The sequence below is a fragment of the Lipotes vexillifer genome, unplaced genomic scaffold (assembly GCF_000442215.2).
Source record: "Lipotes vexillifer unplaced genomic scaffold, Lipotes_vexillifer_v1.1 scaffold96, whole genome shotgun sequence".
In the NCBI taxonomy this organism is placed as follows: domain Eukaryota; kingdom Metazoa; phylum Chordata; class Mammalia; order Artiodactyla; family Lipotidae; genus Lipotes; species Lipotes vexillifer.
In genome coordinates, this window is record NW_006798666.1 from 1036823 (window position 1) to 1054894 (window position 18072).

The 18072-nt window shown below is 36.0% G+C and overlaps 1 protein-coding gene across 1 annotated transcript in view; it reads right to left on the reverse strand.

Annotated features, from left to right (window-relative positions):
- The window catches only part of HCN1 (hyperpolarization activated cyclic nucleotide gated potassium channel 1), a 381204-nt gene that overhangs the window by 326515 nt on the left and 36617 nt on the right, over nt 1–18072 (reverse strand). The window contains exon 2 of the mRNA XM_007470736.1: nt 7576–7999. Coding sequence (XP_007470798.1) covers nt 7576–7999 — 424 coding nt within the window. The remainder of the gene's footprint in view (nt 1–7575; nt 8000–18072) is intronic.

Genomic DNA, 18072 nt, shown 5'->3' on the forward strand with positions numbered 1-18072 from the left:
GACTGATGTTGGCTTGGACTAGGATGGTGATAGAGAGGACTGAGTGAAGGAATATTAGAATTCAAATCACATTCCAAGTAGAACCAGTAGAACTTGGAGAATGAGAGCAGAGAGAAGTCAAGGATACCTCTTGGATTTCTGAGTTGAGCAACAGGAAACAAGAGAGAAGGAGGAGACTTGAAGGGGAAATGAACATACTGAGCTTGAGGAACTCACAAGATATCTTTATAGAGATGTCATGCAGATTTTGAGGCATAAGGGTACATAGTTTGGAAATTTGAGATATGAGTCTAGTTATCAACATATAGCCAAGGAGGCATATAAACACACACAAAACAGGAACACAGATTGGGCAATGATGGGGCATTAAGAAATTCTAATGTTTTAATATTAAAATAGAGTCCTGGACATTTCAAATTTGATCTTATATCTTAGCGTTAAACTGACATCTCCATGTCAAAAGCATCAGGATTATACAGATCTGCTGCAAGGCACTAACCAAAAAGCATTCATAAAATTATATATCTTACCCCTACCACACACGCACACACATATACACCCACACATACTTTGTCAATCTCTTTTTAACTGTCTTGACTTAATAATACTGTCTATCCAAATAGAACTCATTACACCGTACGTTAGAACTTCAGGGTGTCTGTTCAAATACCATCTTAAGGGCTTCCCTGGTGGCGCAGTGGTTGAGAGTCCGCCTGCCGATGCAGGGGACACGGGTTCGTGCCCCGGTCCGGGAAGATCCCACATGCCGCGGAACGTTTAGGCCCGTGAGCCATGGCCGCTGAGCCTGCGCGTCCGGAGCCTGTGCTCCGCAACGGGAGAAGCCACAACAGTGAGAGGCCCGCAAAAAAAAATACCATCTTAAGTAAACACACAGTATAATATTGAAAACAATTCTCTTGGAATAAAAATGATTTTTTTAGAGAATGAACTTAACAAACTCTTTCTTTAACCTTAGAAGAAAGTATAGATAAAGAGAAATAATCTTTACATATATGAATATTCATTGTCATCTATTTTATCTAGACATAGATAGCCAAGCAATTAGGTGATTCTAAGAGAGTATAAATGAATAATTTCAAAAAAGACAGTTTTGGTATTTCAGAATATAGAACTCTGAAGTAATACAACCAATAGAGGACACCTAGTGGTCTTTAGCAGAATCAATATTTGCCTGAAAAAAATATTACGCAACTCACACACACATAATAATGTTTTTGTTAGTCAATGTGCTAATCTGAGAAAGATGACATTGTGAATATTCATATGTATAAATATTATAGGCATACATCAACTTGAATACTTCAAATAATTTCCATATATCTAATTTCCTTTGAACTTCACAACTGTTCTATTAAGGTTGTAGGCATAAAAAAGTCACTTTAAGCGTTTTTCCCTAGATTAAATAGAAAATAAAAGGCACAATTTGAATAAACATCCATAAGTGCTAATTTCTAGCACAGGATCCATTTTACACCATCACATTTCTGGTGGTGTGAAATACAAAACTCAAATATAATTATATCAATAATATAATATAATTATATTAACACATTAATATATTATTCTATTAATGATTATTAATTATATCAAATATAATTAATATTTAAATTTTATAACGTTACAAAAATACTTCATATAAAGCCTTATCATATTTTATTATTTGATACAAATACTTCAATGGCAAGAATACTTGGCAAAGATAAACCTCCCTGTAGATATCTAAAAAGTATCCTGCCTGATGCTAGCTATATATAAAAAATGCAAATGTGTGATGAATCTCTCTCTTAACTGATATCAGTTCCATCCTCAGTTGTCTCCAATCCTGTTGACTCTGCAGTATTCTAAAATGCAAATCCCTCAGCTAATATGCCTCAATGACACCTTACTGAGTGAGTCCATCATTAGCACAACTTCTTGTCTATACCTCCAAACTCACTGCCTTTGCAACCTATGCTCTAGAGATGCAGAACTGTGCTAGGCTGCTTATGCTTCATGTCTTACTGACTGTACTCCTTTGCTCCCTTTTCTGCACCTTAGTAATCCAGACTCCAGCTTCAAAACTCAGCTCGAGTATCTCTGAGGCTTTCTTCCCCTGCAAAAAAAGCTGTGTTGTTCACTCCCTCTTTTATGCCATCACTTACCGCACCATCTGTGATTATTTGTTCACATGTCTGTTTTTCCTGCAAAGCTGAGATATGCTTTGTATTCTCATGTTTAGCATCTGCATATAGAAATTATTCAGTAAATGCTTGGGAGTGAAGAATAAATATACCTTTGCAATTATTTAATGGATTTAGAACATGGAGCATTGCCATGTAGTAAGCAGATAGGTATACTCAGATAGCCTATTGTGTTTAGAACTCTATACTAGTGTACAAGGAGATTCAAGGGCAAAAAGTTGACCCTGACTCTTCCCTACAGACATTTATGCCCAGAAAAAGAAAAGGAAATGCATATATAAGTAAGTATTCACAACCCAGCTATGGGCATGAACAAATGCACACAGAGACAGTAGAATTGTTCAAAGTAAAAGTATTGACCATTATAACGCAGTCCATCAATGCGGAATATTTTCTGGAGAAGTGTTTGAGCATAAATTTTAAATGAATAATAGAAAAAGAAAGGTTTTCCAAATCTGAGGTGTGGCACATGCAAAATTACCAGAAGCAGAAAAAAAAAAAAGTCATTCTCTGCCAGAAGCATTACAAAACTAAAAAACAGAAAATAGCTGTTGGGCACAAATATGAAGGACAATGGTGAGACAGGGGAATGGTTTGCTGGAGAGCCTTGAAGGCACAGCAAAGAAACACAGATTTGATGTGATAGGCAATAGGGAACCTCCATAAGTTCTAGCAGAGGGCAGGCTTAGGAAAACACTGGTGTTTGCTTATGGCAAGTCTTAGAATTCTATGTGTTTTCTACAAAATGGAAGTAGTTATAATATGTATTGCAATTTATAGCAAGAGCTAGTTTCTAATCTAAACCAATTAGAATGCTAAAATTAACCAAAGACAGAAACTGCAGTCTGTATTAGCTCCCTGTAGAATACATTTCCTTATTAATGTTCTGTTGTTAAACATAATTTGTACATAAATCTGCCTCTAAGCCAAGATAAAAATCTAATACTGATTACTAGAAGGGCATTGTAATGTTCCAGACACATTATTCATCTGAAATTGCCATAGACATATTTGAAGATCAGAACCACAGCCCTCTTCCTTGCCTCAAAATAAGCAAGTTATTTGTGAGAGGTCTAAAATCTATACAAGGAAAGTTGAGGGGATAGTAAATAAAGAATGAAAAATAAAATATTATAGGTATGTATTCCAAAGCCATAGTTATTATAGGAGCTTCATGTGTTTGCCATCCATTTTTAACACTGCCCATGAAGAATTTCCACTTTCTGTGACATTGAATCCTACAAATAGATAACCATTACAGAGTAATATTTCTCTTTTCAATTACTATGTCCAAAGTATCTAATAATTTCAAGGATCATCTGCCTTTGATAAAATGACAGGGGTCAGCAGCTATAGCATTCAAGGTTCCTGGAACTCTTCACCTTTAAATAATCTCCTATTTACTAAGCTCTTAATCTACCCTTTATTTCTTCAGTGGCTGGTGATTGTCAAAAACTGTAAATAATGTTCCATTTAATTTCTGAGGATTTCCTCACCATATGTCTCTTTTAGGAGGATCACAGAGAACGGGTTCTCTGTGATAGGTTACAAAAGAGCACTCAGGCCCAGGTCACTGACTTCACTTGAAATACAACAATAACAACAACGTTGAATTAAGGGAATGATTTTTTTAAGTCAAAATACAAGAGTGGGAGAGATTTACCTCTGTTTTCGGGCGATTACAGGAAAAGGAATATTTTGACCTGATTTATCTAAACAATTGCCACAGATTTTCACCTCACCTGGCCATACATGTAAAGCTTCAGTACAGTGTCAGAGAGCCCCAATTGTGCATCCTAAACCCATTGATCTCATCATTGCCTCATGAAAACAGCTTCCCCCCTGACTTCTTAACACCATGTGTTTCATAAATCAGTTGGCCAAATCAGTTCTTTCCTTCTATATTAGCCACTATATTCAACTTTAGCAAGGATAGTAACATAAGGGCTAAATTTTAAAGTTTCTGTATTTCATTCACAATATTTCTCTAATTTATCTGGCTTTGGCACTTCCTGTTGTTTATCAGTTGAACTAATTCAGATCGGAAAAAAAAATGTCTCATTGAAGATGGAAGCAGTTTCCTATAGAAGGCAGCCACTTTCCTTGGGAATGATTCATTTAAAAGGGTGGCAGCTCCCAGACTTCACACATTACTTCCCCAAATTTGCTGAATTTAGCATTAGCCAGCTTGGTACTAAAACACTCAGAGCTCAAAGACATGTGGGTGAACCCACATCTTCCTCTGTACTCTTATTCTAAATGCTCATAGAGCAACCTGATTATTTGTTGTGCTTCTACTTGTAAACACATCCTGGTGGCATTTATAAAACCCAGGTAGAGCTTTACCAATTTGGAAGCATTCAAGTTTCTTTGTGACTTTGGTTTCAATCACGTAGGTGATGAAATAATGAATCCATATTAAATTTGGGTTAATTACTACTGTATTTTTTCTCTGCTTAGCAGTGTTACTAACAGACATTAAATATCCATGATATATGGGGATATCATATAATCAAGAAAACATTCTTCATGAAGTGAGCTTATGATTCATTTATTATCAAGGTCATTTATTTATAAGAAAGATCTTGCCAACTCACAATTCTAGCTTGAATGGGTTTGGTTACCAAATGTCTGTAAGTGCATATTAAATTGCATTTTACAGTAATGATGGCAGTGAGCTGATGCTCCTGAATTATATCCTGGCATCTTTGAAACACCATCAAGTTACACAGACCTAGGTGTCTGTGACTGCTGCCAGGAACTAGAGGACAACGGTATTTAGCAGTGCGCTTCCATGACTGTACAGCCTGCCATTTTATCTGGTAGAATGCCATCTGTTCATCCTTCTGCCATTCTCTAGGGTAACTGGGTTCAAACTACAAGACACTGAAAATAGTCGCATTGCCCACTGTGTTTTCAATTGACTGAGTATTTATATCAGTGACTTTTCTTCTCACAGGCTACTCATTACAATATTTTTTGTGACCATGTTTTAAGAGGCAAATATTCAAATTTTATGTTGCTTGGACCACAAAGTTCAGTTAAGAAAAGTTTCCTACAATTTTTGATTATATATATAAAATGGTGTAATATTAAGGTATTTCTCATTAAAAGAATATATATGTTATGGTGAGAAGCTATATGGTTATGTGGTTAAGAGCTTTGCCAAGGTCAGGTCAGATTGTCAAGGTCAGGTTGCCAAGGTCAGAATCCCAGCTCCACCTATTACTAACCCTGTGAATCTGGGCAAGTTAACCAGAGTTATTAGGAAGATTCAATGAACTAATCCATGTAAAGAATCAAACATATTACTTGACATATAATAAGCCATCAATAAATATTAGCTATTTTTATCAATAATCACCTTGTTTTGATATTAACATTAGCATAATAATGTTTGAAAACCAAACATTTTTTACATGTTAGATGGAATGTGCTATACAGAGACACATTATAAGATGAATCCAATTTCTCACATGTGCTTCATCTTATTTTAAATATAATCTGTATCCATATTTTAAGAATGATCCATTTTTATGTCTTTTTAGCAGTGTCTTACGCAGTGTCTTATTATTGTATGTCATTTCCTGAAATCCTAGGAACCAAAATGTCATCAACAAGCACACACAAAACATTGTTACAGTCTCACAGAAAGCAGAGCTAATGTTCACTGAAGTTCCATTTTATGACTTGTTTAAACCTAAATTCCAAAATATAATTCATCCTAAAAAGCATTTCTGTAGCTAGTAAAGTGGCAATTAATTCCTAGCCAATGTATTGTTTCCTTTAGTGCAGGTTTAGGCACTCTGCAGGCCTCTTTGACCCTCATTTTTATGCAGACAATAAAGTTCAAGTTATAATTAATTTTTTTTTTTTTTTTTTCTTGCATTATGCGGGCCTCTCACTGTTGTGGCCTCTCCCATTTGCGGAGCACAGGCTCCGGACGCGCAGGCTCAGCGGCCATGGCTCACGGGCCCAGCCGCTCCGCGGCATGTGGGACCTTCCCGAAACGGGGCACGAACCCGCGTCTCCTGCATCGGCAGGCGGACTCTCAAGCACTGCGCCACCAGGGAAGCCCTATAATTAATTTTTTAAGATACATTTAGAAGGAAAAGAAAATCAAAAAGTTAATATGTAGACTCTGAAATTAGGGACATAACCTCCTTTGCTTGGTGATGGTACATTTAACTCAGATCTTTGGAAACTCCAGTTGGCTGGGCCCTTTCAGGTCCCACCAATTGCCTAAGAACAACAGATGCCCTATTCAGCAAAATATTGGCCAGATTCACTGTATTTATTCACTGTAGTATTTGTGTTTTTTATGTAATAAGTTCCCTCAGGGGTATGCTGTTTTTCAGTATTATGAAATGAACTAGTAGAGAGAACCTATAATAAATAATTATAGGTAAAGAATAACAATGAGCAAAATTATTATACTAAAATCAGTCTTTACACATACAACTTGGAAATACTAAAAAAAAATCTGATTTCTTCAAATACAAATTCTCTGAAATTTCAATATTAGAGGAAACATATTCCACGTTATTTCACAGAACTAATGATACAAACTAGGTTAGCAATCAGACCCTACAGCTTTGTCAAAGATGGTACTTGATGTGTTAGATAAAACAAACTAATATTAGATATTAAATAAAAACAATCTCCCATGGTGGAAGAGGGGCTGCACTGGTTAAGATAAAAATTTGTTGATTAAAGTAGATTTGCTTTAAAAAAAAAAGTAGTATGGAATCTAAAAGAAAACAAAAATGGTTCTGACGAACCTAGGGTCAGGACAGGAATAAAGATGCAGACGCAGACATAGAGAATGGGCTTGAGGACACAGGGAGGGGGAAGGATAAGCTGGGATGAAGTGAGAGAGTGGCATGGACATGTATACACTACCAAACATAAAATAGATAGCTAGTGGGAAGCAGCCGCATAGCACAGGGAGATCAGCTCTGTGCTTTGTGACCACCTAGAGGGGTGGGATAGCGAGGGTGGGAGGGAGATGCAAGAGGGAGGAGATATGGGGATATATGTATATGTATAGCTGATCCACTTTGTTATAAAGCAGAAGCTAACACACCATTGTAAAACAATTATACTCCAATAAAGACATTTAAAAAAAAGACTGAATTGGCATAAGACAATTGTTTTACAATCACTAATTTTTTCACTTCACTCAAATCCAATATTCAACCATATCTTTTGAGGATACAAATATACCACTTACATACCAAAAGAAAAAAAAATGAAATTTTTCTTTTTGAATTTCATAAAACTCATTATATATAGCACAGTTGTTCATTTTGGAACAGTTATAGTTTAAATCGCATGATATAGTAGCTTTAAAAATGTAAAAGATATGTCTTACCTCTTCCCACTGATGTATGTATCTAATTAACCTTGAAAGTCGTAATAAACGCAAGAGACTGAGAATTTTTGTAAACCTCACAATGCGAAGTGCCCTGGCTGTCTTGTAAACTTCTGAATCCATTCCTTTTTCTACAATGAGAAAGATATAATCCACTGGGATTGATGAGATGAAGTCAACCACAAACCAGCTTTTTAAATAATTCATCTTGATCACTTTAGGGTCCAGGATGATTTCAGAACTATCTTCATTGACAGTCCCAGTCCTGAAATTCATGATCAAGTCCAAAAGGAAAACTGTATCTGAAGCCACATTGAAAATAATCCATGGTGTTGTTGTCTGTTCTGTAAAGAATGTGATTCCAACTGGTATGATGACCAGATTTCCAACCATCATTATAAGCATTATTAAATCCCAATAAAACCTACAATAAATAAAAAAAAAATCAGATTTTAAGATATAGACAATGACCAGCCTGTTCTCCCTGCCCCCCACCACCATAAAAATTATTACTGACTTATGGTTAAATAAATGACTAGAAGAACAGAATGTCAGTTTGGTAAATAAGATAGCTCCTTCAGTGGCCATAAAGTTAAATCTAAGTAAAATTAATATATTCCTAAAGCAAGGCATTGTGATTACAGAATTCTAAAAATTACTTTCTATAAAATGTTATAGAAATAAATTCATGAACACCCATACTCCCATTTATCTGATAAAGAAGCAAAAATAAACTTCCCTATAGTTAACATACAACATGGATGAAAACGAGGGAGAAGATCCAGAAGATCTATCTTTAAAAAAGCTACCTTTGAGAAGACTCTTTGGAGGTGTTTTGAAGTACTTTATATGTAAAATTACCAATCATAGATTAGAATAAACAGCAATAAATAGGGCACATGAAAAATATTGGTACTGCAGATTTATCTCGAGAACTACAGATTAGGTCAACCATAAATTCTAGAACCTCCATAGCTTCACAGCACTCCAAATATTTATGCTTTATTCTTCTTAATTTGAAATGAGAAAACTAATTTTGTTCTGAGGCTGAAAATACTTGAACTGACTCTAGGTTTGAAACTAGAATCTAGCTAAAATTTGCACTTTTGTCACTGCTTCATTGAACAACTTTAAATATATTGCCACTATTTTTCCAAACAATACTTTCCTTAAAATTTCTGATTTAACTTTCAACATAGCTATGATTACTAACTACCTTTTGAAACACTCTTATCCCACCTTATACTAAAATTAGGAAATTTATTCCAGGTTAATACAGCATTAATATATAGTTAATATTTATTAATATAGAATAAATTCATCAGAGATTATTGTATTATTCTCATTTGGTTTCTTTCAAAGTCTATTGACACTGTAGTTAGACTAGGTAATAGACTATACTTGTTACAGTATATACTTATAAAAATAAAGAAACAAATCAACTAATACAACTCTATAGTCATAAAATAGTCTCTGGAAACATGAGCTATTTCATTCTAGTCAAAGGTGTACTCTCTTAGCAGTTGTGTTACAAAAATGGTATAAACTTTCATGACATTTCTGTTAACCAAGATATTATTTTACATTAATTCTCCTACTTAGACTATTTGGGCTACATTTCGGTAAGGTATACATTTGCATGAACCTTTCAAAGTTATTATCATTCCTAATTATGAGTGACTCCTGGGTTAAAAGTAGTAGTACAAGAAAGAACTATAACAGTCCCACTCTGCCCTGTTTTCTACCCCCCACCCCAGGATTATATAAAAGATAAATGTTTGTCATTTTGAAGATTTCACCAGTCTTTCTGTCAAAACTTACCTATAGAGTTATGGACAAGTATACAAATACCCATGTCAATCATACATCATGCCCTGGCAATTTCAATGAAATTTTTTCTCTTTTTTTCTCCTCTCCTAATGGAAATGCAAATTGTGCCATTTAATACACTAAGGACAGAGGAGAGATGTAGGGCAGATGCAATATTGTAATAGCTGTTTCACAAAAAAGTGACATCACTGAACTCTAAAATGAAATTGTGTGTGCCCTGAGGATTTTCACTTTACTGGACACTCTTATCAGTCTCTTCTCTGCTCTCCTCTCTGCTTTCCCCTGAAAGGCTGCTGTTCCCTTGGGTGTTAGCCCTTTTATCTTCTATTCTTCACATGCTCTTTGGCCAATATTATACACTCATCCATGTCTTTAATGATTAATTCATAACTGATGACTACAAAAGCATTATCTCCAGTCCATTCCTGTATTCTAAGCCTCCTAATCCTTATAATAGCAGTCTATTATATCTGTCCCCTTGCATATCTCACACTCATGTCAAACAGCATGCCCAAGCTCAATCTCATCACCTTCCCTCCCACAGACATCCACCAGATACTCCCTGTGTCAGAGAATGGAACAACACTCTACCTGATTTGCAAGCCAGAAACCTTGGAACCATCCTAGATAACCCCTGGCCTGAAATCTACTTAATCTCATTATTCAATCAATTACCGAGGCTTTTTGGCCATCCATTTGTCCATTATCATTCCCACTGCAGCTGTCTTCAACCAGAATTTCTCAACAGTTGCTTAATTTAGAGACAAGTTACTTAAATTCTCTAATCCTAAATTTTTTCATTTGTAAAATAAAGATTATTATAGAACCAAATGTGTAGGGTTTTACAGATTAAAAAAAAAAAAACACACTATATGAAAATCACAGCTCCTAGCATAGAACAAGCTGTGGCACATGATGCTGGTAGCATACTTAGTATTCATCTACCTTTCCTTGCTTACCAAAAGAAATCCAATTTGGGGAAAGCAGTCAGGAGCCCTTTGAAAAATACTCACTTTTACATACATGCTTGTATTTCTGTTACTAAGATAGAAGCTATTTTTAAGGAAAACTCATTCTTTATCCTTCTTAGTCAACAGAAATGAAAAGGATAAGGTGCCATCCACTCTTTATTTTAGCAATAATGTTTGCCACACCGTAGCTTTTTATGTGGTGCTTACTATGGATTGAAGCCATTAGATATCAATATGTATCAATATGAAGCTCAATTAAACCTTATAATTTCCTTTTAAAGTCTCATTGACCATATTTTGCAGTCATAAACACAATTCTATAGACTTTGCATAATATAAGGATTCATTCCTTAGCTAGCCAAGGAAAATACAGTTATCACCCACTCTAGAAGTTGCTTTAAAAAACAGCAATGAATATGTTCCTGAAAACTGACCTCATGAGACTCTCATGCCTCCCTGCCCACAAGTTTCTCTTAGCTTTTTGCTCTGAAAATTTCTCTTGGATACTCAGGCCCTTCCTTTTCCTTAACTCTCAATTTCTATGTCTTGTACATTTTATTACAGAATCGTCTTTCCCACCCACTCCCTCTTTGCATTCCCATTGTTATCTCTCTAGTTTGGGCAGAGCTAGCTCTTGCTTGGAATATCTCAAAGAGTCTCCTGTCTATGGAATCTGATCAATTCTACCCGCCAGTACCAGAGCGACCATCTAACGTGTAACCTACCAGGTCAAAACCATCATGGACCCTCTCAATTAAGTAAAAACATCAAGGCATTCCCTGATATAGCCTCCTCCTCGCTTCCCCGTCTCTTCTTTAACCCTTTATGGCAAGTACCTCATAGCTCAAGCAAGAGTACTTGCTCTTACCTTGCCATCATGCACACCTAGGTACACATACAGGAGATATGGTTACTTCCATTCTACCTGTTCCTTTTCGTATCAGCATTCTACCTGTCCTTCAAGTCCCATTCTGGCAATGAATTTCTTAGTTTTTTTTTTTTACAACTTCCAGAGCAACATTTATTTTCAGTATGCTTCTTATTTCACTTTTGCTTTTGTTACTATTTGCCTTTGTTTCCTCCTTGGATTTAAGTTCTTTGAAGTTCAAAACTATATTGTCTTCTGTTTAACTTCTGCATAATGTAGACAGTATCCAGGACAGCAAGTGCTAAGAAGATATATTAATTAAATTTTAAGTGGAAACATACACTTCATGAGGATATTTAAAGAAATCCTTTTTTAATAAGTCAAAGGCCATTAATGCAGTAAATACTTTCCCAATATATCTTTTATATAACTCTAGATTTTTATTCATTGAGGGCTTTTATAATATAGAATACATTAAAATAAGTAGGAAACAAAGAGATTAAAAATATGTTCTGAGGTCAGACCTCCTGCAAACTAAACAATTTTGGATTTACACCTGGTTTTGAATGTTACAAAAACCCCCTCTTATTCATCTTGCTCTAGAGAGACCGTATTTGTCAAAGATCTTGATTGCACTTTGAAGGCAGCCTAGGGTTCAAATCCTAGTTCCACTAGCTGTATGGTTTGGAGCAGGGTATTTAACTGCTGTGAATTTCAATTTTCTCCTACTACTCTCAGAGTTTCTCTTCCAGGAGGACTGCATACAATGATGTGTGCAAAGCATATAGAACCTGTGATATAGAAAGTCAACTTTGTCTGTAAAACCAACACTCACTGCAAAGCCAAGTCTTGACAATTACAGTAGATTAATAACCTAGGTAATCATTTTTACTTTATACTAAAAGTAGATAGAATATACAAAATAAAATGCTATTTCAGTCATAATCAATAGATCACTAAAACTATGGTCACTTTAATTACTAATACATAATTTTCACAGACAGATTATTTTTATGTTAAGAATTCATTTCTCCCATAAGTTTTTAGAAGAGAAAAAGTGGCATTGCAAAGATTAGTCCATGATCTTAACTGTGAAGAATTCAGAATTCAGTCATGCTCCTTTCTTTTTACCCACTTGAATCTCTCTCAGGCTTGTGGTGAATAAAGACCACACTCCTGTCCTAACAAGAATTTCGCACTCTTTCAGGTTCCCCTGCCCCCTTATGACATCTGCTCTAGTTGAAATAATCTGATGTCAGACATTTCTACCCCAAAGCCTTAAAGAGATTAAAACAATTCCCATATTTCACTACTGAAGATGCTTATCTTTACTTTTTTGTCTCTAAATATTGAGTAAAAGGCTCTCTTCTCCCCTCTCTGATGAAATAAATATTTGTCATTAAATGGAATGGAGGAAGGGACTTCTGGTTAAACCCTGAAATGGTACCAGATTTATACATGGCTACTCTTTTGCCTGTTGTTGAAATCAACTGTCCCACCATTCACACTTGAGTCACTCCTAACAATTATGTCTTTAGATGTCAAATATAAATTGGGCATACACTTGTAAACCAACTTATTTATCAATCTAAACAAATAAATATCCAGCTGGATTTACTTTTTATAAAACACATAGTCCTTGCAATTATATTTTAAATTTTATTTAAAACTCATTCAATTTTCAAAAGTCCAATTAACAGCCTGATTATTAGGCACATATCTCTTGAATAATAACAAGTGTCTTCTCTTAAATGCTATGTCCTCTTCCTAGTACTATCAGTGGCAATTCACCCCACCAAGTCTCAGCAGCCAACACCTGAGCTTTGATCTAATGGGTTCTCAGACATCCTTTGTCACCCTGCAAACATCATTATTTAGAATATTCACAATGGGGTTGACGTTCTGTAGGACATATGCCTATCCTAAACCTTGCAAAGAAGTTTTCTAGGTCAGGTCTATTATTTAGTCTAATGCCTTGCTATCTCGCAAGGACAAATTCATTGTCTACGGGGGGTGGGGAGTGAAGAGATCAGAAAACACAGACAACTTAAATATGGGGGGTTTTTTTGTTTGTTTTTTTTTTAGCGGTAAGCGGGCCTCTCACTCTTGTGGCCTCTCCCGTTGTGGAGCACAGGCTCTGGACGCGCAGGCTCAGCGGCCATGGCTCACAGGCCCAGCCGCTTCGCGGCATGTGGGATCTTCCCGGACCGGGGCATGAACCCGTGTGCCCTGCATTGGCAGGCGGACTCTCAACCACTGCACCACCAGGGAAGCCCTAGCTTTCTTAATAAAGATCCCAGTTGTAGGAAAGTTTAGTCTAACTTATGGATAAAACTAACTTAAACCATATTTGAAGACAAATGATTTCTGGTAAATAGCAATTTACCCAATAAGAACTTGGGATGGGTGGGAGGTACATTATGTTTTAGCTAATCTTATTTATTAAAATGAGCTAATGGGACAGAAATTTAATCCCTACGAAGGTAATAAGATCTGCACCAGTACAGGAAAAAGTAAACATGTTTTTTCTACTTCCCCCTTCCTCTGAAACTGAACTTTTTTCTTCGTGTGTTAATCTTCTAACTGCCAATATTAACAGCCTTATATTGGTCCATGAACTCTTGTTTGTGGCACTTTACAACTTTGTTCACTCCTCCTACTTGAAACTCTCCCAAATCTTCAGTTTCTATGATTCTGCATTTTCATAGTTTCTCACTCATATTTATATATTAGCAGAAATTAATTTTCCTCAAGCTTTACCTGACTTCTCTTCTTCCACCATTCATTCATGACATTCTACATTACTATCTCATCCCACTTTTCATCCCTCTATTCACTCACTCATTGGTCTCATCAGTCGCCACAGGCTAAACTGATACGGTAATATAAATTGTTCTCAACTCTATCACTGGCTTTAACCTCTGAGATGGAGTCGTGCATTTCTAACTAGGTCCTGCATAGTTTAGTGGCCTCTAAGTGTTCCAGTGGAATAGCCATCTCAACAGGCTGAAATCCAAACCAATGAACCGTACGGCCCCAAAATTCTCCTGATATTTGTATGTCTGTTTATTGTAGCATAGTTTCTTTTTTTTTTTTTTTTTTCGTTAGCCAGCCACTAGGCATAAAATTTAAAAATTATCCCTGATTCCTCTGTTGGCCCAGCTCTGACCTTCGATCCTTTGCCCAGCCTTACATTCCTTCTAATACAATAGAAGCTTTTCATTTTGTTCCATTGCCATCATCTTCTCTGAAGTTTTTATTACATCATTATTCTGCTTACTAATTTTCCTGTTTCTACCTGCCCCAGGAAATTACTTCCTATTTATATCCAACAGACTTTTCCTATTGCTTGCAAAATGAAATGTAATCATTTAAAATCCTCTAGAGTATGTCCCAATTCTATATCTCGAAGCTTAACTTTTTGTACATGCATGATCCTCAGCTAAATTAAAAAAGACCCTGTTTTTCAGACTTTTCATCTTTGTCATTGCCCAACAGATGTCTGGGATTTCCTTTCCTAAAACCCAAACTCAACCTCTACACTTCCTAACATTATTTCAATGGTCAAGTTAAATGCCAGTTTCTTCACAGTACCCTCTTTTATCCCATCCCCAGATCAGTTGGAGTTTATCTCCTCCCTGCCCCAACTCCTATTTCAATCTCTCTCTGCGATTTCCAGCATTTGAGGGCACCAACTAGTGAACACTGAATAACTCACCATAATGAAGTGTTGGTAATAATTTGATAAAGACCATTTCATAAACGTTGTCTGAAAACACTGCTTTTGTGCTCATTCCAAGCCAAACTCTATGCAAATTTTCTTTACATTTAAATTGCCTAGCAAATAGTATACATGTGTCTGATTTCCCAATGATCAAATTCCAAATTAATCACATTTATGTTAATGAGGTTTTATTACAATAATATAAGATTTTAATTAAAACACATATGATCATTTGGTTTTTTGGATGGTTTGGAAATTAAATAGGTACAAGCCTGTTTTTACTTCTTCTTGAGTGGTATGGCATATCTTTAAACTATGCTAAATTTCTTGCTTTAGACAACAGGAAGAAAGATGTCATTCAAGGGTACTTTCATTATGTCATTCAAATGTACTTCAAATGAAGCCCACAACTTTCATTCCTTTGAACCAAAACATCTACTTATCCATAAATGTCCCACACGAAATACATTTCTATAAGTCTATAGCTTTTTTAAAAAATAAATTTATTTTATTTATTTTTGGCCGCGTTGGGTCTTCGTTGCTACGCACGGGCTTTCTCTAGTTGCGGCAAGCGGGGGCTACTCTTCATTGTGGTGCGCGGGCTTCTCAGCGGTTGCTTCTCTTGTTACGGAGCACGGGCTCTAGGCGTGAGGGCTTCAGTAGTTGTGGCTCATGGGCTCTAGAGCTCAGGCTCAGTAGTTGTGCTGCATGGGCTTAGTTGCTCCTCGGCATGTGGGATCTTCCCAGACCAGGGATCGAACCCCTATCCCCTGCATTGGCAGGCAGATTCTTAACCACGGCGCCACCAGGAAAGTCCCAGTCTATAGCTTTAATCAGAAGTTACAGAATGAAGCAGAATTCTCCCTGAGAATTAAGCAGGTCTATGCTGCGGTACTCTCCTTATGATGACATATAGATTTTCCATAAAAATAAAAGTCCTAAATGTATATAAGGTGAATAGAAAATGTGTAAAACAGCTCCTAGTGTTTAAATTTAGAGTTCTTAAAAAAGTCCAATGTAAACCTGCTCCTTAGCTTCTTAGTATTTTTTTTTAATTTATCACTGAGTGATTTTTAAAAATTTTATTCTCTCCTTTGACAGCCAGCACTCTAATCCTTTAAGGAAAGCAGAAATATTGTCAGAGGTCATGTCAACCAAAATGTGTCCTAGTACCATTCACTCCAGTATAAAATTCAGTAAGTTGAGTCTATTTTTTAACTGTTTCCAGAGACAGACTAAAGGACATTAGGTGATCACACTGATGGACAGTCCCAGGACATAGACAATGAACACACCTTTATTTTGAAGCTCAGTTAAATGACTATCAGTTGATAAGGGCTTTATATTTGTTGATATACTTTCATCCAAGCACTCTGAAATTTTGAAAAGGAAGGTGACTGATTCTTCCCTGTCTAAATACATAGCTAACTTAAGGTGTATTCAGATTTGGAAGTTTCAATTTCAGAATAATTCTTCTCTCATAAGCTTCCCACCACATGGCTTATTTTCAAATCATCCATTTTATCTTCCTGTGGCTGATAATACATGTCCCTTGTGTTTCTTGTTACTCTACGGATCTGAATAAATCCTTATCCTCTTTGTTCTTTCTAAGCTGCTGATGCCATGTAGATCTTTTGCATTATTGCTCCAGTTTGAGGATGTGATGGAAGGTTCAGAATCAATGTCCAAACATGTTACTGTGTCCGGAAGTCTACAAAATGTCTACATTTTACAGAAGTTTTGGAATGTGCCAATGATTCTCATTTTTATATATAATAATACCTCATTGAATTTTGAAAAGAAAAGCAGCATCAAGGCAATGAAGTGTAAGCAATATTTATTAGATAATAGGCATTTTGTAAATATTGTTTCATTTGATATTCAAAACAACCAAAGAGGTAGGCAGCATAACCTAAATTTAACAAGAGGAAACTGAATCTCATCCAGCAAAAGACTTTTCTTAAATTCTTGGAGACAGGAAATGAGAAAAATTGCTTTGAACCCATGACCAATTCCCATGCTTACACTCCTTCTACACTATTCAATGCCTGAATAAATGATTCAATGATTTTAAGAGTAGCATTAAAAAAAAAAAAACTTTCCCACAATATAGCCATATGTTCACCTGTCCTTATCAGTCACCCATCTGAAATGAGAACAAAATTGTTTCACAAGGAAAAGTCTAAGCCCTGAAGGGAAGTAGACTGTGGTGCTGCAGATATGGCTCCATGGCTGGGCTTTGGTTTCTGTGCCTTTCCATGCAGAAACCATTGAGAGTTTACCTACATCCCCAGAGAATCAACATGATGGTTCATCTGTCCCTACACCCATATAGGAGCACACATCTTCAAATAAAGGAACTATGGGATTACCTGCTTCAAACTCTTTCCGCCTTGATCTACAAAGATATCTCACTACTGTATAAACCGAAGTTAGTTCAGATGCTCTATAGTTAAAAAGCACTTGGAAAGCAAGAGCCGAATTTAGTATCAACCAAATATTTTCTCCAAATAGTTACATTATAATAATTCCAACAAATATGTATTGGCTATCTTCCACATAGTACATATTGTTCTAAACATTCTGAGAAATGCAAACATAAATCATAAACAAACTCTGCAATCAAGAACTTCCAACTTAGTAGGAAAACAAAGACCTGTACTTATTAAATAAGACTAGGAGAGAATTTAAGACATGTTCATAAATAGTACACTACAGGTACTCTGGGTTTCCCAAAGAGAGAAACAATTGGTCAGCTATTTAAAGAAACTACTACTATTCAAGAAACTCAAAGACAGCATTTGCTGAGGAGTTCCTAGGTTGCATTTTACTCACAGCACAAACATTAATTTATGAACATGTATGTGCAGCTTCCTGGGCTTGTCATTATATATACAAAGAGAATTAGACCCAGACCCAGTCCTCAAGAAAATAAGGACTAGGGAAGACAAACAATCAATAATGTCTTCTAAAACAGGCTTATAAAAGAGCAATACTGAGGCACACAAAGGAGATAGTGATCAAGTCTTACTCAGGGGAAGGAGAGGAGAAGTGGGTAGGATTTCACAGAGTCAGAGAGTTGATACTTTCCCTACACCACTGCA